Source organism: Rattus norvegicus, chromosome 1 (genome assembly GCF_036323735.1).
Source record: "Rattus norvegicus strain BN/NHsdMcwi chromosome 1, GRCr8, whole genome shotgun sequence".
Classification (NCBI taxonomy): domain Eukaryota; kingdom Metazoa; phylum Chordata; class Mammalia; order Rodentia; family Muridae; genus Rattus; species Rattus norvegicus.
Window position 1 is genome coordinate 198,158,602 of NC_086019.1, and position 20,615 is coordinate 198,179,216.

The 20,615-nt window shown below is 46.3% G+C and overlaps 1 protein-coding gene across 1 annotated transcript in view; it reads right to left on the reverse strand.

The window, feature by feature from the left end:
- The window catches only part of Adam12 (ADAM metallopeptidase domain 12), a 326,713-nt gene that overhangs the window by 41,634 nt on the left and 264,464 nt on the right, over positions 1–20,615 (reverse strand). Inside the window, exons 12-14 of the mRNA NM_001427293.1 lie at positions 7,618–7,795; positions 1,977–2,066; positions 197–392 (exon numbers count right to left, since the gene is read on the reverse strand). Of these exons, the coding sequence (NP_001414222.1) occupies positions 197–392; positions 1,977–2,066; positions 7,618–7,795 (464 nt within the window). The remainder of the gene's footprint in view (positions 1–196; positions 393–1,976; positions 2,067–7,617; positions 7,796–20,615) is intronic.

Genomic DNA, 20,615 nt, shown 5'->3' on the forward strand with positions numbered 1-20,615 from the left:
GTCATAGTGACCAAGTGACCAGGCTTAAATCTCAGCCGTGCCTCCCGTAGAAGCAGACCTCCTGTCTCAGCATTTGAGCTTCTTTGTGGAGCAGAATGGGCATGCATGGATGACTCCCCCAGGGAGCAAAGACGGACTAATGCACATAAGGCATCCTTCTCCAATGTCCCTCACAGAACTGGGAGAGGCCACCTACCTGGTCCCCAGAGTGTGACGCACTGCTGCTCATGGGTCTGGCAGATGCCATTGTAGCAGTAACCATCCACTCCCTGACACGGGTGCCCATCATGTAGGTACACATTGGCTGGGCAGTGAGGGGCGGTCCCTGTGCAGAATTCTGGGAGGTCGCAGGAGTTGCTGGAGCCCCTGCATGCAGTTCCTGGAGGCTTCAGCTGAAATGACAAGGTGGCTTATAGCACATGTACCGAGTAGAGAGAAGCATCCTTCTTCGGTAGCTCCCCTGGGGCAGAAGGCAGCAGGCTCCCTACTGCAGTCACATAAACAGACGGAGACCTCAAGGCCGCCCCTCTGATGAGAGAGAACTCTTTTAAAATGGCTTTACATGGTATACATTTGTGTTATGAGGCTTCAGGGGCAACTAAGAAGAGCTCATGAGGCAACAACAGGTAACACTATGGTTCTCAGGTTGCTGCCACCATCACAGGCTTTATGCTGACACTTGACCTGATCATTAGCATTTGCTGGGGAGGTAACAAAATCAGCAAGATCAGAATCTCAATAGCTGTGGCAAACTGTCATCTTATTAAAGAACTGGGACCCTCTGACTTCGTGGGGAAATATGGAGTTGGGGGCGGGGCTGGGACGGTAGGGGGAGGATGAGGATGAGGACCAGGAAGTGGTAGCAGCAGTAGAAGTGGCTACCAGTGAGGTCTGTTAGACTTCTGACCAGCAGCTCATCTTTTGCAGCTGAAGAAAATAAAAGTTCAGGGTGGATTGTCTGAGCTAAGTAGTCAAGGCCACTGAGTCCCCAGGCTTGCTTGGCCTGCATACTCTCAAAGGCTATGAGGTAGATTCACATGCCAACTCTTGGAAGGTCAGAAGTGTGGAAGGGATTGCTTGAAAGCTACAAAAGTAGATGATCGTTGGGCATCAGCACACATCCCTTCTTTCTTGTAATGTCTTGAGCCTTATTCAGTGTAGGCTCAGCTGCTCTCACCTTCCCTCATCCCCTTCCTGCATTAGTAACTGGGCACCTGGGGGTGCTAACTTCTTAAAACATTCTCCAGAACGTAGTGACCATCAGGAGAAGCCAAATACATATCACTGTAACGCACTTCTAAATGATGTGCTTGGGTGGGGCGGGTAACAGGGAGTCTCCTGCAATCTTTGTGCCAAGATCCGTTGCTTAAGTACCAAGGCATAAAAGTCTGTCCTGGGAGCTACTAATGCTCAGGCCTCTCCCCTGTTAGACATGCATTCCGAATAAACAGGGTCAATGGTGGGAAAGTCAGAATAGCCACAGCAGCATAAACCGCAAGTCGGGAAGCCACCACTCTGGCAGCTCAGGGTGGCCTGCACTTCCTGGTAGTTCAGACATCCTAGGAAGCACCAGCAAAGGTTCTCTGCTCCCTGCCAAATGCCAGACAATGGTGTCAGGCAGGTGAACCTGGCATAAAGCTGAGTGACAGAGGTAGGGTCGCATTCTCCTCCCGTTGTTCTCCTCATGGAGCTAGGACCCTCATTAGCCTAACTGCACATTAAGGTTGAGCTTGGGTTTCTCAGTCCTATTAGTTTTTAGCCCACAGACCATTTATCACAGAGAATTAGCAATTAAAAGGTGCATTTTTTTTTACCAGATCAGATGATTAACAGAACAGCTAGATGGTGCCGACTGGTGAAAGGGCAGCTTCTGAGGATGAGATGAACTCGGGGAACCAGCCCACCATTACTGCTCCGCTTGCACCAGACCGGAGCCGCCCAGACCAGTCGGCAGCCTTGGGCTAAGCTGAACTCACCTGACAGTCTTCGCAGCACTGCCCATGCGCACACACAGCATCTGGCTTCAGAGTACAGGTCGTGGCGTTGCAGCAGCGATTGGTACACTCCTGAGGAGGGGAATGGGATCCATTTGAGGGGTCATATGAAGAGGTGGCTCTCAGGATGCAAATGTCAACCCAAATGACAGCAAAGGCTAAGACTGCCCAGATCTCGAGCTGAAAACCTGCCCAGGACTGTTTTCCTTGGCACAAGAGCAAAGTGTCTGTTAAGTGTTTGTGAACCACCAGGTCTGGTGTCACCAGGACCACTCAAGTACCCTTCTCAGGAGGAGGCCTGGGGAAGCTGGGGGCTCTTCAAATCAGCAGCACATTGGAGTTTCCAGGGGATTCTTCCTGCAGGTATGTCGTAATGAGCTGTGCCAGAATGGCTGAAGGACTTGGAAATTGCTCATTTAGAAAAACATGCACAGATGTGACCTTCAAGAACGAACCCTTCTGATAGGGATGGGGTACAGCTCACTGGTACAGCACTTGTCTGGAATATTTGTTTAAAAAACTGGGGTGTGGTCTACTTTTGGTTTAGAGTATGCAGATGAACTGAGGAAAAATTCAGGCTAAGTCCCTCTGGCCTAGCCAGCTGGGCGAGGAAGAAACCCTTGTTTAGCAAAGGTAGGTGTTTGGCCTAGGGCATTCTGGGAAGAGGACTGAATGTCAGAATGAAACTGAAGAATGTTGGGGGTAAGAGTTCTCATTTTATTTTTCCCCATCCCTCCTCCTTCCCTCCCTCCTTTCCTTCCTCTCTTCCTCTACTTTTCTCTCTCCTTTTTTGCTTTCTCCTATACTATTAACCAGCCCCAAGGACTCATGAATGCAAGGCAAGCACTCTTCAAACTGGCCTGTATCATCAGCCTTCTTTCTTGTTTTTGGAGACAAGGTCTTTTTATGTGGTCCTGGCTGGCCTGGCACTGCCTTTGTGGGCAGGCTGGCTCCTAACCTGTGCTGGGCAGTCCTACTGCTTCTGCATCCTTGGTGTTGGGATTGTAGCTTAGGCCATCATATCTGGTTTGAGCATGCCTGTTTTAGGGTATCTAGATAGATAAAAAATGAGCTGTATCATGTACTCTGAAACAAGAGGGAGGAAGAAATCAATCTCCTTTAGTAGCCCGTGCACTGTGGGAGCACATGGCTTTCAGGCAAAGAGAGACGTGGATTGATACCCTCTGCCTGTTTTAACCATTTTGTTTAGTGAATCTCTGGAGTCTCTGTGTTTAGAGCATCTTGGTAGCTTGGAATCTGTGCGATTTCGAAGAAAATGTCACAGAATGCTTAGTACTACCCAAGTCCTCAACCTTCTCCTATTTGAGGTGCTCTGAAGAACTACCAGCCAGGTAGCATGAAATTTATCACATCCATGCCTAATAGTATAATAGGCTAATCCTTAAAACAATCTCTTGTGAATGAATTTATTAGTACCATAAATACAATTACTAAATTGGCCCGTGATTAGGGTAATTTAAGGCATCTCTTGATACCTGACCAGCATCCCATGTGGAGCGCCATGAACTGGTCTGTCAAGCAGTGTTTACATTTGCTCCTACCATGCATACTGCCAAAGTTGTTAAATTTTAAATCTGTTTGAGGACTTTATAAACATCCGGGACATGTAATGTATACAATAAGATAAAACTGCCAACCAGAAGTCAGTGCGGCAGCTTTCATGACAGTGAGGGGTTTTAGCTTATGGGGTTACGACTCTATACAAGTTTAGAAACTTTACCCCCTTAAGGATCCCATTAATTGCAACCTGGACCAGTGCCATGGAATGCGCGGGAGCACTGTTCAGCTTGCTGTGGTCTCAGTGACTTCCCTAATGTTGTATTAGCTGAGTCAGAGATTTCCTCGCAATACTGAGTTAAAACAGCCATCTGATATCTGAGACTGAAATCCTTGTAAGGCCTGCCCTTAAAATCCTGTCTGCCCTCAAATCACTAGAAATGTAAGCAGCAGATCCGACGGAAACGTATCCAAGTGGAAGGACTTCAAAGGGGGATCAATCACATGAAAGAAACAATGAAGTTTAAACAATGTGTGAGGGGTTGGCATCCTCAGTGGGGCTGTGTGTGTTCCCAGTCTTGCTGGTTGGAAGGGTGAGTTATCAGGACATCCTTCATGCCTTCTACCGGAAGGTAGCAGCAGTTTGTAACTACCCCAAATCTACTTCTGCTGTATTACCATAGTTCTCTGAAAGAGACGGATCCTTTTCTATTAATGTTTGCTCTTTTAGTAGTCAGCAGAGGAGCAGCAGAGTCCGTGAATGCCAGGTCCCCGAATCAGAAAGAATGATGAAACCATTACAGAACCTCGTGCAAAGACCAAACAGTTATTCCTGGGCTATGGGGAGCAGATGGGGAAATTTAGTCATCATGAGCTGGAGCAAAGCTACAGTACATTTTTCCAGTGGGCCTCAGTTGTGCGAGTGAGGGAGCACAGGTTTGTTCCAGCTGTGTGCTAGTGTACACTGCTCGGACCTGGCATTCCCTTGCTTCCTTGGTGGGACACGTCAAGTCCCTCCTTGGACCAGGGGATGCATGGTTTGGTCTGGTTAATAGGAGGAGTGTCTTCAGGGGCTGAGCACAGGGGACTAGAAGAAAGGACCCAGGCAATAGGTTTGCCCAAAAGTCTAGAGCAAAGAAGTTTGGTGTCCTTGTAAGCTTCAACTGGCAACTTGACACAGCTTAGAGTCATCTGAGAAGGGGGTCTCAATCAAGGGACTTGTGGGCAAGTCCTTGGGGGATCGTCTTGACTGTTAATTGACTTAGAATGGCCCAGCTCACTGTGGACAGTCCCAATTCATGGGCAGGTGGTTCTGGGCCGAAAAAGAAAGTTGTCTGAGCACTGGCCCGAGAGTAAGCTCTCCTTCATGGCTTCTGCTTCAAGTTCTGGCCTGACTTTCCTCTCTGACAGTGACCTGGAAATGTAAGCAGAGGAAGTGCTTCCTCCCTTGTGAATTCCTTTCAGTCAGAATGCTTTCTAGTAGCAACCAAACAAAAGTAGGACCCATGGCTAAGCACAGGTAACATCTGAACCTAGACAGAAAGCAGAAAGAGTCCACTAAAATAACACTACCACTCAAGGCAGAGGATTCACTGTGATGTTAACAGGGTTCTTGGGAGGAAGAACTTTAGACAAGGGAAAGGGGGCTTACTTAAAATATCAAGAAACCCCTTAATGGACAATGAGGACCCTAACCACAGGAATACCAAGTTGGGAACTACATGCAAGCAGAATTTGGCTCCTTTTAATGAGGAGTTTGTCACAATAAACTGAGGGAGGTCCCTGGAGAGAGATAAAGTGCTCAGCCATGGCCATAGAATTCCTTTGTGGAGATGATGGAGGAGCAACAGAACATGAGTAGCTACAATAGGAACTCAGGGTGCTGCCGGTGATGGGGGTGCTAGCAATGGTGGTGATAATGCTAAGGACGTTGGTGATGATGGTCAGGATGTAACCATAGCAATAGTGAGGGTGGTGGTAGGGACACTGGTGTGGCAGAGGTAGTGGGGGTGGTGGTGATGCAGCTATGTTGGGGGCAGTGATGGAAGCTGTGGAGATAGCAGTTGATGGTGGGATGGCTAGCAGTGATGATGATGATGATAATGATAATGGTGGTGGTGGTGGTGGTGGTGGTGGTGGTGGTGGTGGTGATGGTGATGATGGTGGTGGTGGTGGTGGTGGTGGTGGTGGTGGTGATGTAGGGGGCCGTGATGACAGCTGTGGACACAGTGGCAGTGGTACATGGTATTGAAGCAGATGGGGTGAATGGCTGCCAATGGAGTCATTCCAAATATCATGATTCCATGAAGAGCCATCAGATTTATCCACATTAATAAATAATTATAAGGCACTCAGATCAAAGACAAACTATCTTAAGTCAGCATGGCCTCTCCTGAGACATGTGGGTAATTTAAACTAATTGGGTTGTTTCTTTAAGCAATTAACAAGGCCTCCAAGGGACTTTTCTCCTTCGCGCGTGCTATCCCATGATGGCTTCACTTTGCCCTCTGCTAATCCTGAAGCCATTCTCTAACGTTCTGTAATTAGGACTTGCTCCAAGCCGGCAACCGCTCCCTGCTCACTGTGAGCAAAATCAACCACTGCTGCAGATGCTGTGGACAAGGCCATTATCGCGGATAAGCTCTGAGTTTGTCAAGGACACAAAACTACCTTTATCTCCCCATCTGGTTGCCTACCGGCCCCACACACTGCACATTTTCTCTCAGTTCTTGTGAGAGAATAAGAACATTCCTGCTAGTGTGGAGCCTTCTCAGGGACCTGGAGACAAGCTAACATGAAGAGTCCATTATTCCTAGAATAAACGTGGACTATCTGATAGGCTCTGGCTTCCTGTCCCAGCTTTGTTCCCCCTCCCCTCCAACACTCTCCTTCCAAAGGAGCCCTCTGCGAAGCTTGCTTCCTGAGCCATCAGCAAGCCCACATGTGGACCTGGCTAACCCTCCCTCAGAGCTGTCTTCCACTCTGGCTTGCATAGGTTCTCAAGGAAGGAGCACCAGCCTACCTACTCTACAAACCCTTGGCTTTGGTTTACTCAGAATACAATCTCTGAGCTGTGTGGGGCACATGCTATGCTGGGAGGTGACAGTGTTCTCTTTGTTGTCCTTTCTCAAGACTATTTAGAGAGTGAAAAGTGACTTACATGTTTCACGTTGACCAGCTTCATCATGGGCCTATACTACTAAAGAACTCCCCAGAGAGTGGCTGGAAAGCAGGGTTCAATAAGCCTGGGGCAGGACACAAATGTTAGCTGCTTTTTCTTGATGCTTCTGAGAACTGACAGGTTGAATGGCCGGAGCCTATGGAGCCTCAGCTGTGCACACAGAAGAGATTTTAGAACAATCTCAGCTAGACAGAGCTCAGCTCCGCGCTGCTTCTCCATACTCTCCTTTCACAGCAGAGTTTGCAAAGAGAAAGGCATGGTACGCATGGGCTCTTAGAAGCCAGGCTCCAAGGGCTTTGCTTTCCAAGAGACTCTAAGGTAAATGCTTTTTATTGTTCTCATCCTCACGTCACTAAGAATGGGGCGTCCTTCAATAGAGAAGGCACTCACCTATTAAAACCAAGTGATACATGGCTAACATCCCAAAATGCCACTATCTGTGGGGAACTTTTTCAAGGTGGCCATATGGGACTTTTCCAGAAAGTCTCTATTATACCAATATTCTCACCACTAGCTCATTTCCTCCCTCCTTTTCTTGCCCCTCAGTGTGTGTGTATGTGTGTGTGTGTGTGTAGGCCAGAGGTCAACTTCAGGTGTCATCCTCAGGTTCTGTCCACTTTGTTGTTTTGGAATGAGGTCTTTCACCGGGGGCTCCAGGGCTCACTGATTAGATGAGGCTGAAGGGCTAGTGTGTTTTAGAGATCTGCCTACCTTTGCTGATCTCCAGTGCTGGGACTACCCTCACACAGCTTTTCCATGTCGACTTTTAGGAACTCAGCTCTCTTGGTTGCAGGGCAAGCCCTTTAACAAGTGAGCCATGTCTCCTGCTTCCTACCAGTTTTTAGTATGTTCATTATGCTGCCTGAGCTCTCTCATGCTCCCAGTCAGAGGCAATGGCAGGCACCATGGAGAGAGTCACCTTACCTCTGGCTCCCCGCAGTCACACTCTTCTCCGTCTTCCACATAGCCATTTCCACACTTCCGGCCCCCAAAGGCCTGCTTGACCTCTGGTAGGTTGAAGAGGCACATCCCCATCCCCTTCTCCAGGCTAGCCTCCAGGTCCTTCCTGCTGCAGCTGCTGAACACCATGGGGAACGGGAACCTGAGAAGGAAAGGCTCTAGTGAGTCACACAGGCACCTGTGGCCATCCCTGCTTTCAGGTGCTATGACCTAGGACACTGTGTAGTAATACACAGCTGCTCACAGCTATTTCAATGAAAAGGATTTGCTTAACCATGGTTAAATGAAGCACTGTCAGATAGTCCTGGCATCCATTCCGGTAGGGTGAGAAATAAGGGCTTTTAAAAAAAAAGTTTATTTTTCCTTTTTTGCTTTTGTTTGTTTGTTTTTGGCAGTTTCACATCAGTAGCATTAGATATAGTTCTTTAGTTCTTCAGGGATGCTGTATTAATTACTTTTTGACAGCTGTGATAAAACACTGACCAAGGCAAACTATAAAGGAAATCCTTTAATTGAACTATAGTTTCAGAAGGTCAGAAGGGCATGATGGTGGGGTGAAGGTGTGGTGGTCACGAACAGCTGAGAGCTCACATCAGCATCCACAAACAGGAGGGAGAGGGAAGTGGGAGGGAGGAAGAGGAGAAGAAGGGAGAGGGGGACAGGGAGAGAAGGGGGGTACAAGATAGACTGGGAATGACAAGAGTGTTTTGAAACCTCAAAGTCTGCCTCCAGTGACATACCTCTTCCAAACGAGCCCACACCTTCATCCTTCCCGAACAGTTCCACCTATTGAGGACCAAGTATGCAAACTTATAAGCCTAGTAAGGCCATTCTCAATCAAACCACCATAGAGGTGATGCTGTAGGAGATGAAGTCTTAGGGCCTAGAATTTATAACAAAGACACATGTGGGGCAGTGGACCATGAGAGGAAGCCTGGTGAGATTGAGCTAGGGCTTGAAGGTATGGAGACCCAGAAGGAATGGTAGGAGCTTCACCTGCTCCCTACTCCAGGGCCCTGTCATGCAGCCACAGCACTCCATAGAAAGAATTGTGGTCATTTGTTACTTAGGGGCAGCACCCACAAGTCCTTCCTCATCTAGATGAGGCATCTCAGGCCGAGCCAATAGGAAGCACCTTCTGTCAGACCCACCCCACCCCACCCCAAAACTACATATAGGATCCTAACCAGAAGGAATAAAAGTGTGTAAGAATTACTCTGTCTCTGAGAGCATCTGTTACAAGAGCTGTAACACTGCCTGGGAAGAGAACACTCTCCTGAAGCTTTTGCCACCAGAAGCTCACTTGGACTTCGCTAGGTAGCCAGCTCAGCACAGTTTGCTTAGTGTAGCAGCAGCAGAGGCAGCGGCAGTGGCAGTGGCAGTGACAGCGGCGGCGGCAGCAGCAGCGGCTGTGGCAGCGGCGGTGGTGGTGGTGGCGGCAAGCAGCAGCAGCAGAGGGAACAGAGGCACTTCCCCCTCCCTGCTCATGTCCTTTTCCCTTCATTTGAACCCTTCCACCATGTTGGGCCAAAGGTCTCTGTGGATAGCTCTGGTACACAAACACATAGTAATACCTCTATTGGTACATACACAGAGGAAAATGGTATTCATGATGGTATGTATTGGCTCTATGTGTCCAGGGGACATATCGTCTGTCCCATTATAGATCAGGCTGATATTGACATACAACCCTATGAAGATCAAGCCATGGTCTTTCCCTGACACAGCTCTAAGAAAATGGAGGTAGTCCAGAAACATAGGTCTTGGCCTTATCTACAAATTCCAGGGCTACAATGGATGTGGTGTGGTCAGCCACAGAGCACTGGTCCCTCTCTGGGGTCTAGAAATGCTGCTCAGGCCCTTGGCACCTGATTGGACCTTGTGACTAATTCTTGGCAGTAGGCTGTGAGCAGGAGTGATGTTGGGTCTGTGGTGTTGAACTGACTATTCCTTCCTTAAGTCTTTCTTTCCCTTTCTCTGAAATGACCAGGAGATGGAAAAGCCTGATGAGGTATCTGGTCCTGATGCTCAGAAAGAAAACCTAGAGCCTCTCAGTACCCTCTGAGACTGAAGCACATTTCTTGAGAGCCATAGAGAACTGGGGACATCTTCCTAGAGCAGCCAGTGTTGTGGGTATGGTTTAGTGGGTGCCCCTACGGGTCATACATATACTAGAAGAGTAGCTCCAGTGATCTGTTGCTGAGAGGTCAGGGCCTTTCACAGGTGGTGTGTCTGAGAATGTGGGGTACCACCACCAGAAGGGTTGTAACCCTTGAGAAACCATGACTAGTTCCCACTAGAATGAGACATCAAAAGAACAAGCTTGGCCTCAGAATCATTCTTGCCACATGACTGCATCCTTTTGCAAGTCCTTTGCTACCGTGATGCCACCGTGATGCCTCTTGCCATGAGGACCCTACCAGGGTCATAGATATTGGCACCATGCCTTTGAACAAACTCTAAACTGTAAGCTGAACAAACCTCTTCTCTTTATCTACTATGCCCCAGCAACATTCTGCGATAGCAACAGAAAACAGACTAATATAGTTATCCCAACACAAAGTATGCCATTTTCTCTTAAAAATGCATTTACTGATCTCTTGAGGCATTCAAGATGATGAGGACTGGCCTGTTAGAAAGCCAGGTTTTATGACTTAGTGAGGAAGCAAGCCTACTGTCCAGCACATCCAGGCATACTTCCCCATGGAGATATTACAGGATGACATTATAATTGGATTTCAATCAATTGGCTGGGTCAACACAAGCAGCTACATCTCCCTAAATATGGCAGAGAAACTGCCACATCATGACTGAATTTGGCAATAGTTTTGGGTCCTGAGGGTTCATGCAGCCAAGCTGATGACACCATTCATTCTTCTGCACCTCCTCTCCCCCTCCCCTTCTTTCACTTTTAGGTTAATTGGAATATAATTCAAACCACAAAAAAAAAAAAAACCAAAACCCAAAACCAAACCAAAACAAACAACAATAACAAAAACAATAACAAACCAAAAACAAACCAAAAAACCAAATGAAAGTGAGTCCTGGTCTCCCAGATAGGAAGATGAATGATGAACAGGGCTGTAACAATGTTCTCTTTGGAATCTTGTTTCCTTGGCAGACAGATTATTGCTGGTATCAAAATAATGCAGAAAAGTTCCCATGAACAACAGAGTGTAGCATTTTCAATTTAGAACAGCGTGGTGTGGAAGAGACCAGTACATTACTGAATGTGGTCCTCTGCAAAGGAGGCAGCTCAGCCAAGGACTAGGGCAGGCCTTCTCTTTTGTTTGAGACTGCACCTCCATGAGAACCCTGGGGCCTGAAGTTCATTCTCAGACATACACAGCTAGGTGCTGTGATGGCAGGCTGTGTCTAGCTCTCTCCAGAAGAGGCTATTCTCTGGAGAGTACCCAGGTTAATTAGAAAAGACTCCAGGGTAAGTTGATGGGAAGGTTTGGCAATGGGGAGATGGCTCAGTAAAGTGCTCATAATGCAAGTGTGAGGACCTCAGGTCAGACCCCCAGAACCCATATTCAGCAGTAGTGTGTGTCTATAATCCCATGATAAGAAGTGAGGCAAAGACAAGAGAAGCCACAGGAGCCTATGGATCAGGTAGCCTGATGTACTCAACAGGAAGCAAGTGGTCTGTCTCAAACAAGGTGGCAGATGAGGACCAGTTCTTAAGGGTGTCCTCTGACATGCCTGTATTGATACTTTTGGGTGTCTCTGTTGGACCTGCAAAACAGCACTGTCCTCCTGAGATAGCAGGTAAGGTTCTGATGAAGGTGCTGACTCAGGGTCTGTCACATACATCACAGAGCTGCCCTTACCCCAAAACCTAGCATGCTGGCCTTTATAGTCTTGCTTGATAAAACTCCCAGAGACTACTGGCTGTGGTCCTCAGCTCTTCCTCCACCAACCTGGGGTCCTTTTGGCCTGTCTAGTACTCAAGGCCTTTCCTTTAGATCATTTTTCCTTTTCTTTGGTACTGGGGTGGTAACTAGGGCCTCAGGCATAGCAGGCAAGTGCTCTAATCTGGAGCCACTTGATAGATAGCCCTGATACCACCCTAACCCATGCTAGCTCTTTTGATAACAAAAAGGGATGGGGATGAGGGACATTTTCTGCCTCTAGACATTTTTTCCTGATTCATCTTTTTCTTTCTTTTCTTTTCTTTTTTTTTTTTTGTGATTCCTGACAGAGACCACCAACTATTTCATTCTGATAGACTATTCTTGAATCTTCTTTGGGCATTTAGAGGAAGGAAAACATCATACAGTGATTCTGAAAAGATTCCACACTGACAAGGTATCAGACTCCTTGTAGACTTTGGGGCAGAGAAATGCATAAAACACAAAACAGAGAGAGAGGCCAGGGCTCCTAGAGGTTTGTTCTGGTGGGTAGAGAGATGTGGGGATAAGGGAGCAAAGTAAGCCTGTTAGGAAGGAAGGCACTGAGAAGTATAAGCACAGTGGAAGCACACAGAGCTAATATGGAGGGTAGGCCACCCCTAAAGAGAACTCACTAAGAAGGGAGCAACTGGGCCTCTCCAAAGGGCAAGATAAAGACAGCATGGACGCACTCTGGGAAGAGCTCACTGTGGGCATGGGCTGCAGTTAGGTGGACATTTATCAGTAACAAAACAGATATGCATCCCCAGAAGCAGCCCCTTCTCCAGAAAAGGGTCCCTGGCCAGTCCTTGTCATTACAGGCAAGGACAAAGTCCTGATATGGCGAGAAGACACCAGAGTGTCCTTACCCACGTAGCTTTGCCAGTCTGCTTTACAAATACATTCTCTCATCTCTTCGGGTAGAAAAATGATAGGGACTGGCCTGCCAGAAGCCCAGAAGGTTTTGACTTTGTGGGCAAGCAGGCCTGTTGTATAGCACACCCAGGCTTATATCCCTATGGAGACATTCACAGGATCATACTATAATTGGCAGAGTCTTGATAGCACTTTCCTAAGAAACTCTAACCCAGATTTCCCAATGTTAGCAAACTACCTAGCCCTAAGCTACTAAGGTACTCAGTGGAGTAATGCTCAGGGCTAAGAAAGCACCAGAACTTAATGCTAATGGACCTTGACCTCTGCTCCCTGCACAAAGTTTAGTAATCTGAAGTTATTTCAAGTCTTGAAAGAGAAGGGGAAATCAACAGAACCCAAATATCAGATTGTTTTCATTACAATACTATTCTGATCTATACATAGCTGAATAATTTTTATACTTCAAAAGGTCACTGGATGCTTAGTGGCGAGAGCATATAGCCAAGCATTAGCATGAACAATGTGCCAAAGAACCCTGAGCCAGGCTTAGAATCTTCTCTCTGTGGCCTTAGGCATCTGCTGCAGGGCCTGTGGTGCGGCCACTGATGGATGCTGTCATCCCAGTTTCGCTACATCAGGGAGGCAACACTGAGAACACACAGCAAGGCAAAATACATCACTCTGTCTCCTAGACTGCTGCCCTAGAGTTTTCTATGATGGTGGAGCTCAGTAGGTCTGGATGATATCATCAAAACTCCCTGTTACCTGTTCGCCCATTTGAGAAGTAGTTTTTAAGAGACCATTATATGCTAAGCTACGGAGGGTCCCAAGAGGATTCAGATACTGTCTGAGTACCACCCACTGTCCCCAGGATTAGTCCCTGCCAACTCCTTGTCCATCTGACTGCTCAATGCGTCCTCATGTGTCTTTCAAACCATTTCTCTAAATCCTGTAGGATGCCCAGGACTTGGTTCTAGAACTGTCAGGCCCTTAGGCACATGGTTATTTGCGCACATATGTGGGGACAACAGGTTAATTATTTTTTCCTGTTATACAGTATTAGTGCTACAAGACTACAAATTCGTAAGGCTAGTTACTAAGTTAGATTTTGCTCTAACTGTTCATTCAAAACAATCCCAGGAGTGTCTGATTCCCATTTGCAAAGGGATGAGGGCTGACAGACACTGGGTTTGAATAAGTCTTTTGATTCCAAGTTCGTTGATTAAAAACTACCCTATTTCCTTCATTACTTAAGTCAGCATTGGATTACCTGTGATGAAAGCTGAAATGATCAGCATACACTTGATGCCCAAACTTAGATGCTGGGGACCAGCCCACATACACCCCAGTACATGCCCAGGCCAGTCTCTCAAAGTGTGGCCTAGGAGTGGAAATGTCAATCCCTAACAGGGATGCAGATTCTAAGGCGCTGTACAGATTCACAGAGTGGGAGGGACACAGGGAAGACCCTGGCACTGGTGTGCTTCCAAGAGAGTGACTTATTTGATACAAAATGCATAAGACATAAAATTCGCACTTTTAGATTACACTGGCCTACGATCATGTCTGTGAGAGAGTATCTTGATTAATGATTCATGTGGGAAGTCTCAGCCCACTGTGGGCAGCACTATCCCTAGGCTGGTAGACCTGAGCCTTATGAGAAAGGTAGCTGGTCAGGAGCCAGTAATTACTGTTCCTTTGTGGTTTTTGTCTTGATTTCACTCAAATGATGGACCTGTAAGCATGAAATAAAACAAATTTCCTTTTCCTAAATTGCTTTTGGTCAAGAGTGTCTAATAACAGCAATGAAAAAACAAATGAGAACAACCTCCACCACTCAAACCCAGGCCTATTAAGTAGTCACTTCTGTTTACTGCATGGAGGGTGTACCATACACTATGTCCCCTTTTGTGGCTGGTTCTTTCCTGTAGCATAGAGCTTTAAGGTTCATCCATATTGTAGCATGTATCAGCCCAACATCCCTTTCTAGGGCTCAAAGATTCTTCCATGGTAAGATAGAACTGCATCTGGTTATCACTAGATGGGCCAAGAGATGTCTGTTCAAGTTTGAGAACTCCTTACCTAAGATTCGTGTCTTAAGGATACTGAGTGGGGCAACCCACACCTACTTGTATCATCTCCAACACTGTAGGCTCCTCAGAGTGCACCTTTTATGTGTTTTGCTTAGATACCATTCTCGTTTCATTTTCTGAGAAGTGCTTGTGCAGCATTTGGAAAACCTTAGCTTGGTTTTGGGCATAAACTCAAATTTCCCTAAGGTTCTGCCTATCTCTTTAAGACAAACCCAAATCAGGAATGTGTAAATACTAGAAACTGTAGTAACATTGGTGTGGTTAAGTACATTTGGGAGGCAGAAGCAGGTGGATCTCTGTGAGTTCAAGGCCAGCCTGGTCTACACGGTAAGTTTCAGGCAGGTCAAGGCTCCATGGAGAGACCCTGTTTCAAAAACCAAACAGAACTGCAGCGATCCATGGGTCCTTGCTCTGCACACAGACTAGGCAAGGCAGTGAACACGGAGATGCTTCCCTCCACTTGCTTCGCAGGGCAGCATCCCAATTCTGCCTTTCTCTCCTCACTTGTACTCTTGCTTTCTTACTCACTAGCCTATTTCCTGGTGCTACCATGAAGAGAGGACCAAATTGGGCTCTACAGTTTTTCATGACATCAAAAATCTGCTCAGCCCATTCATGGTTGCATTTAAGAACCCAAGTTTGTTGCTTCCATAGTCCTTGGCAAGCTCGCCACAGTACACCACTTAATACATTTAATAAACTATGCCCAACACACCAGAGCAGCAGCTAATTGAACTGACATATAGCAATGGCAGACTTGGGCAAAGCAATAAAAGTGGAGAATTACTCAGAAAAGAAGCCATTTCCCAAGCTCCTGTCCCTAAGCTCAAGAACACTTTAAAATAATTGCCCCTGAGACCCAGGAGAGAAAGCTGTGTTCAGCTCTGTGCAGAGAATTTATCTCAGGCACCATCATGCCGCTATGGTTCCTGCTCAGATACGATCTCTTGTCAGACACATTCACCCTTTTCTCTACTATTTAACTGGCAGGGATACTTGGGGCAAACTTACTGCATTGAATGTGAGGTTAGACATAAAAAGAGAATGAAGTGGAAAGGGAGGTGATCTGTAGGGAAATAAAACCCTACTACTTAAAAAAAAAGAAAAAAGAGGAAGCCACTTAGGGCTTCCTATTAGACAGGCAGTCACGAATTCGTATCCAGCTGTCCAGCTGTCTCTAAACTGCCAAGTAAAACATGATTAGGGACAACTTTTACTTTGAGAAACCTGTATTCAGAAAGGCCTTTTCATGTTCAAGCCTATTGTATATTTCAGGGTTGTAGACTTGGGGTGACTCATACTGAGACAATTTATCAACCCTGACAGAAGTCTGGAGTTATCTGCTTCATGAAAGCTCTCTGGGAACCCTTAGGAGACGACTACTTTTCCAGTAAAAATTAAGCCTCCAGGCCAAGCTTCTGGGAGGAGGTTGGATGCAGGAGCTGCAGGTTTCACGATTCCCTATGGCTCTGTTGCTTCCCTGTTAATTTGGTCCATTCTCTCCGTCCATTACTTCAGCTTGGAGCTGCAGCAGTGATGAAGAAAGAGAGAGGGATCACCACAGGCCCTGAATGAGCACAGCTTACATACCATATGATTGTGTGATGGAGAAAGCTAGCTTTGAGAAAATGGGGGTGGGAAGCCATCCATGTTTATCTCTAAATTGACTGAAAAAATACTAAAAGAAAACATAAATAGTGCCCAACATGATAGAGGACTGCATTTGTCCAATAATTAAAGCCAACCATTGGCAAGTGAGACCTCAAAACTTAAAAATCTTTTGCAAAAGCAAAGAAACAATCAAATAAAGAGGAAGCCCACAGAATGGGAAAGAATCATTGTCAACTATACATCTGACAGAGAATTAATATCTAAAATATAGGAAGACCTCAGAAAACAAAGATTTGACCTCCTTACCCCAATCCATTCCAACAATTGGGCTATAGATCTGAACAAAGAGTTCTCAAAGGAAGAAATATCTCAAAGAATGTTTATGTCCTTAACAATTAGGGAACTACAAATCAAAATAACTTAGAGAATTCATCTCACCCTAGTCATAAAGGTAACGATTAATAAAATAACCAACAATAAATGCTTTAGAATATGTGGGGAAAGAAGGACTCTCATTTACTGTTGGCGGGATTGCAAATGTGTTTAGCCACTCTGGAAATCAGTGTGGAGAACTCCCAAAAAGCTAAAAAGAAATCTACCATATGAGCCAGCCAAGTGGCATTCACATGTCCAAAGAACTCAACAACCTGCCTCATAGACAATCGTTCCGCCATGTTCACCGATGCTCTACTCACGAGAGCTAGGGCATGGAAGCAAACAAAATGTTCTTCAGCTGACAACTGGGTAACTGTGGTACACAGACACTATTCAGGCATTTAAAAAAAGGAATTAAAGCACAACCTCTGCAGGTGAATAGATGGAACTACAGAAGACCATATTGGATGAAGTAAGCCAGGCCCAGAAAGAAGAATCACATGCTTTCTCTTATCTATGTTCCTAGCTACATGACTTCAGATGGGAGTGTGCAACATGGAGTACTGAAGAAACAAGGCAAGTCTGTGTGTGTGTGTGTGTGTGTGTGTGTGTGTGTGTGTGTGTGTGTAAATGTAGAGAGGGGAATGGCAGGTTAACATTAGCAAGAGATTTGAAAAAGGAAATGGGTAAAATAGGGGTATTTTAGCATGAGAGAGGAAGGATGTCAATGAAAAAGGAGGTGGGGGAGGAGGTAACACTGAGATGCCTCAAAGCTTCGTAAAGGAATTATCATGTTATTACTTACCTAGAGCTGCACTCACAGAAACCTATGTGTACACATGTGCATATATAATTTAAATGAAGTTATCCCACTTGGGCTCTCAAAGCTTCCCACGATATCCGTACACTAACAAAATCCTCAATACCTTCCTTTCAAGTTGTTGGTCAGGGTAGTCCAAGGCTCCCCAAGCCATGTGGGCTTCTTCTGCTGCCCTTAATTGCCTCCCAGAGGTTGAAGGCAAGTTCCTACTGTTGAAGGCACTGTGCACTTCAGACCCCCTGCCCCCAATCCTACTTTTGACACAAGACCCAGAGGGCCCAAGCTGGATCTGACTTGAAAACCTCCTCCCTAAAGACTAGTTTTCACAGTAGTAGAAGATGCTGTTCACCTTGCAAAGGAGGGAGGCACCCACCGGTCTCCGCAGCTGTGATGGCTATAAACTGCAATGGCCGGCGGTATAACCCCATGGCTGCTGTGATGGTGCTCACGTCTTGGTGGTAACAGCTCTCTAATTGAACTTAAGGCCTGTTCAGCAAGGGCGGTATTGGTACTGGAAACCTAGCCAACTGTCTGGGGTTATCATGGTCATAGAACTAGAAGGGGAATCCACAACTACTACTCTATTAAACAAGTATATAATTCCTAACTGCATTCTAAATAGTCACCTGTATACCCACAGGTAAGTGTAACTCTCACCTTTTATCAAAGACATTTCTCTTTGTAACAGATGGGAACTATTACAGAAGCCCATGACTGAGCACAATTGATCATAGGGCTCCAAGACCCATCACAACTCCTACATCCTGGGCTCAGCGAACATTTCAGAAGAGGGGGTTATAAGACTCAGAGGACCAGAAAATCATCTGTGAGATTGTGTCTCCTAGAAATGACAGGATTACATCCATGATACCTCAATCATGTGGCTGTCTGCCTAAGACCTGAACATAGCTGATAACAGTCAACAGACTAACACAAAAGGGAAATCTCAAGGGGATCCACCTCCAGACAAAGAACTATGGGCAACTAAGGAATGCTGAACATGGGAAAATAGTCTTCTCCAGGGAAGACCATGCATATCAAACACAAAACCCCAGACCAGAAATCCCAACAATCACTACAACCGAACTCCAAATTCACATGTCCACTAAGAAGAAATGACATCGCCATAAAGGGTTACTCCACAGCTCCTGGAAAATAGTATGCTGGGAGCTTCTCACTGATTTTTTATTTGTAGATTGAGATGGAAACCACAGCACAGCAGATCTGATATGTTCTTCCTCTGGGAGGTATGGCATGGAGAGGTGGGGAGGAAGCAAACCAGGGTAAGGATGTCTGGGTACTTGTCAGTGCTACCTTGAGCCTCAGTGTTATATATATATGTGTGTGTGTGTGTGTGTATGTGTATATGTATATGTATATATGTATGTATGTATGTATGTATGTAGATGTAGATGTAGATGTAGATGTAGATATAGATATAGATATAGGTATATAGTAGGGTTCATCACCTCCCATTCTAAGACAACAGAACTTCAACCAAATCCCCCAAAGTTTTTAGGGGTTATCTCACAGTATCTTCCTAAGGCATCTTAGGGAAAGATGTCTGACTGCCTTGCTCATTCTTGGGCTTCATTCAGAAATGGTACAGAATCCATCATAACTGTGGCCAGAATACAACAACCTTGTAAAACTGCAAAGCCATATGAGGAAGAGTTACACACTATCCCTCAGTTTATTCCATACTGGGTAACAAGAAAGACTCTGGCTTCTAAAAGGCAAACAGGAACAGGACTCAGAAGCATAACCAACCAACCATCCAGCTAGCCAGCCAGCTAGCCAGCCAACCACAGACAAGGTATAAGAACATATTGTTTAGAAGGCAGCTACCAGCCTCCCCTTGTTTTCAATTCCCTATGGCTTTCCCCACATTTCCCCTAGGATTCATCTTCCAGCAGCTAGATCCACACATTTTCCCATCGTTGTCCAGGCATGGTCACTGTGGGCCATGCTCACATAACATGCACAAATAGACTTTTAAGAAACAGCTCGGTCCTTTGAAATATGGAGCCTGTCCTATACTGTCCCCATGGAAGAACCAGCTTTGCATTCACTCCAACTTTTCTTCCCAGGTCAAGGTTAGGTCCTCTCACAGTGAGAAAGTACAGGAATTCACAATAGGGCTGGGTTTACCTCAGTCAGCTTTTAACCCCAGGTTCCAGGGCCATTGTCAGAAAAGCCTTCAGGTCTTTTGTAACTGTACCTTTGCCTAAAACCTTTTCCTATCCAGGCCCAGAACTGGTAACCAAGTGCACCCTTGAGTTGGGTTGCCTGGAGATGCTGGCACACATGGGCGATTGGCTTTACCTTCTGATAGGATTGCCACGTAACTTATGGGGGCTACCATGGTTCAGGGCCTCTCACTTCCTGCCTCCCCACACTTAACGAGCTTTGAAATGCTGACAGTAACTACCATTTGCTTCATAAATCTCCTCCCTGATATCCCATGAGTCAAATTTGATCACTCTGGTTTTTAAGTTGAGGAAACTGGAGTTCAGAGAGGTGAGTCGCCTTACTGGGACTGAATGCAGGGTATTTGAACAGAAGTCTGCCATCTTCCTTCTCTAGGCCTGGGAGGACTGTCAGGAGCTTCTTCCTCCCAAACCCAGGTACAAGCCATGAGGCTCCTCAGACAGGACCTGGCACAAGAGGCTGTGTGGGAGTGGGGACATGAAGGTACTATTTGTAGAAAGTGGCAGTCACTTGAGTGCCTTGAGGCTTCTAGGAGACAGAGGAAGAAAGGTGAGTCCTGGGGTCCTTTCCAATTCTAAAATGCATCTTGAAGCACTTGTGTGAAGGTCTTTGGTGTGGTGGAGAACAAGGGTCAGTACATCTAAGTTCAATTGTGGGTGAGTATGCACACATCTGAACCAGGTTGTGAGTCATTCTGTCCCTAATTAGCTTCCCACAGGGCATCCTGATCACTACAGATCAGGGGAGACATGGACTGAGCCCATTCTGTCACCCAATGGTGTATGGGCTGGACACCAAGAACGCTGGCTCAGAGGATAGACCAGACCATGGGAATATCCTTATATTCGTGCAAGAACAGCGGTGATGTGAACAGATGCTGACCCAGTGTGCGTGCCAGACAGGCTACTGAAGGTTAAGGAAGATGCAGGTTGGGGTGAAGGCTCCAGAATGTCCTCACCTTGGCAGGACATGACTGTGGTAAATAAAAAGCACCCAGGGCACAGAAGGAATCCATCTGCTGAACATTATTGTTCATGGAGCTAAACATGTGCGCTCTGACTGATGCCCCTTCTCACTGGAACC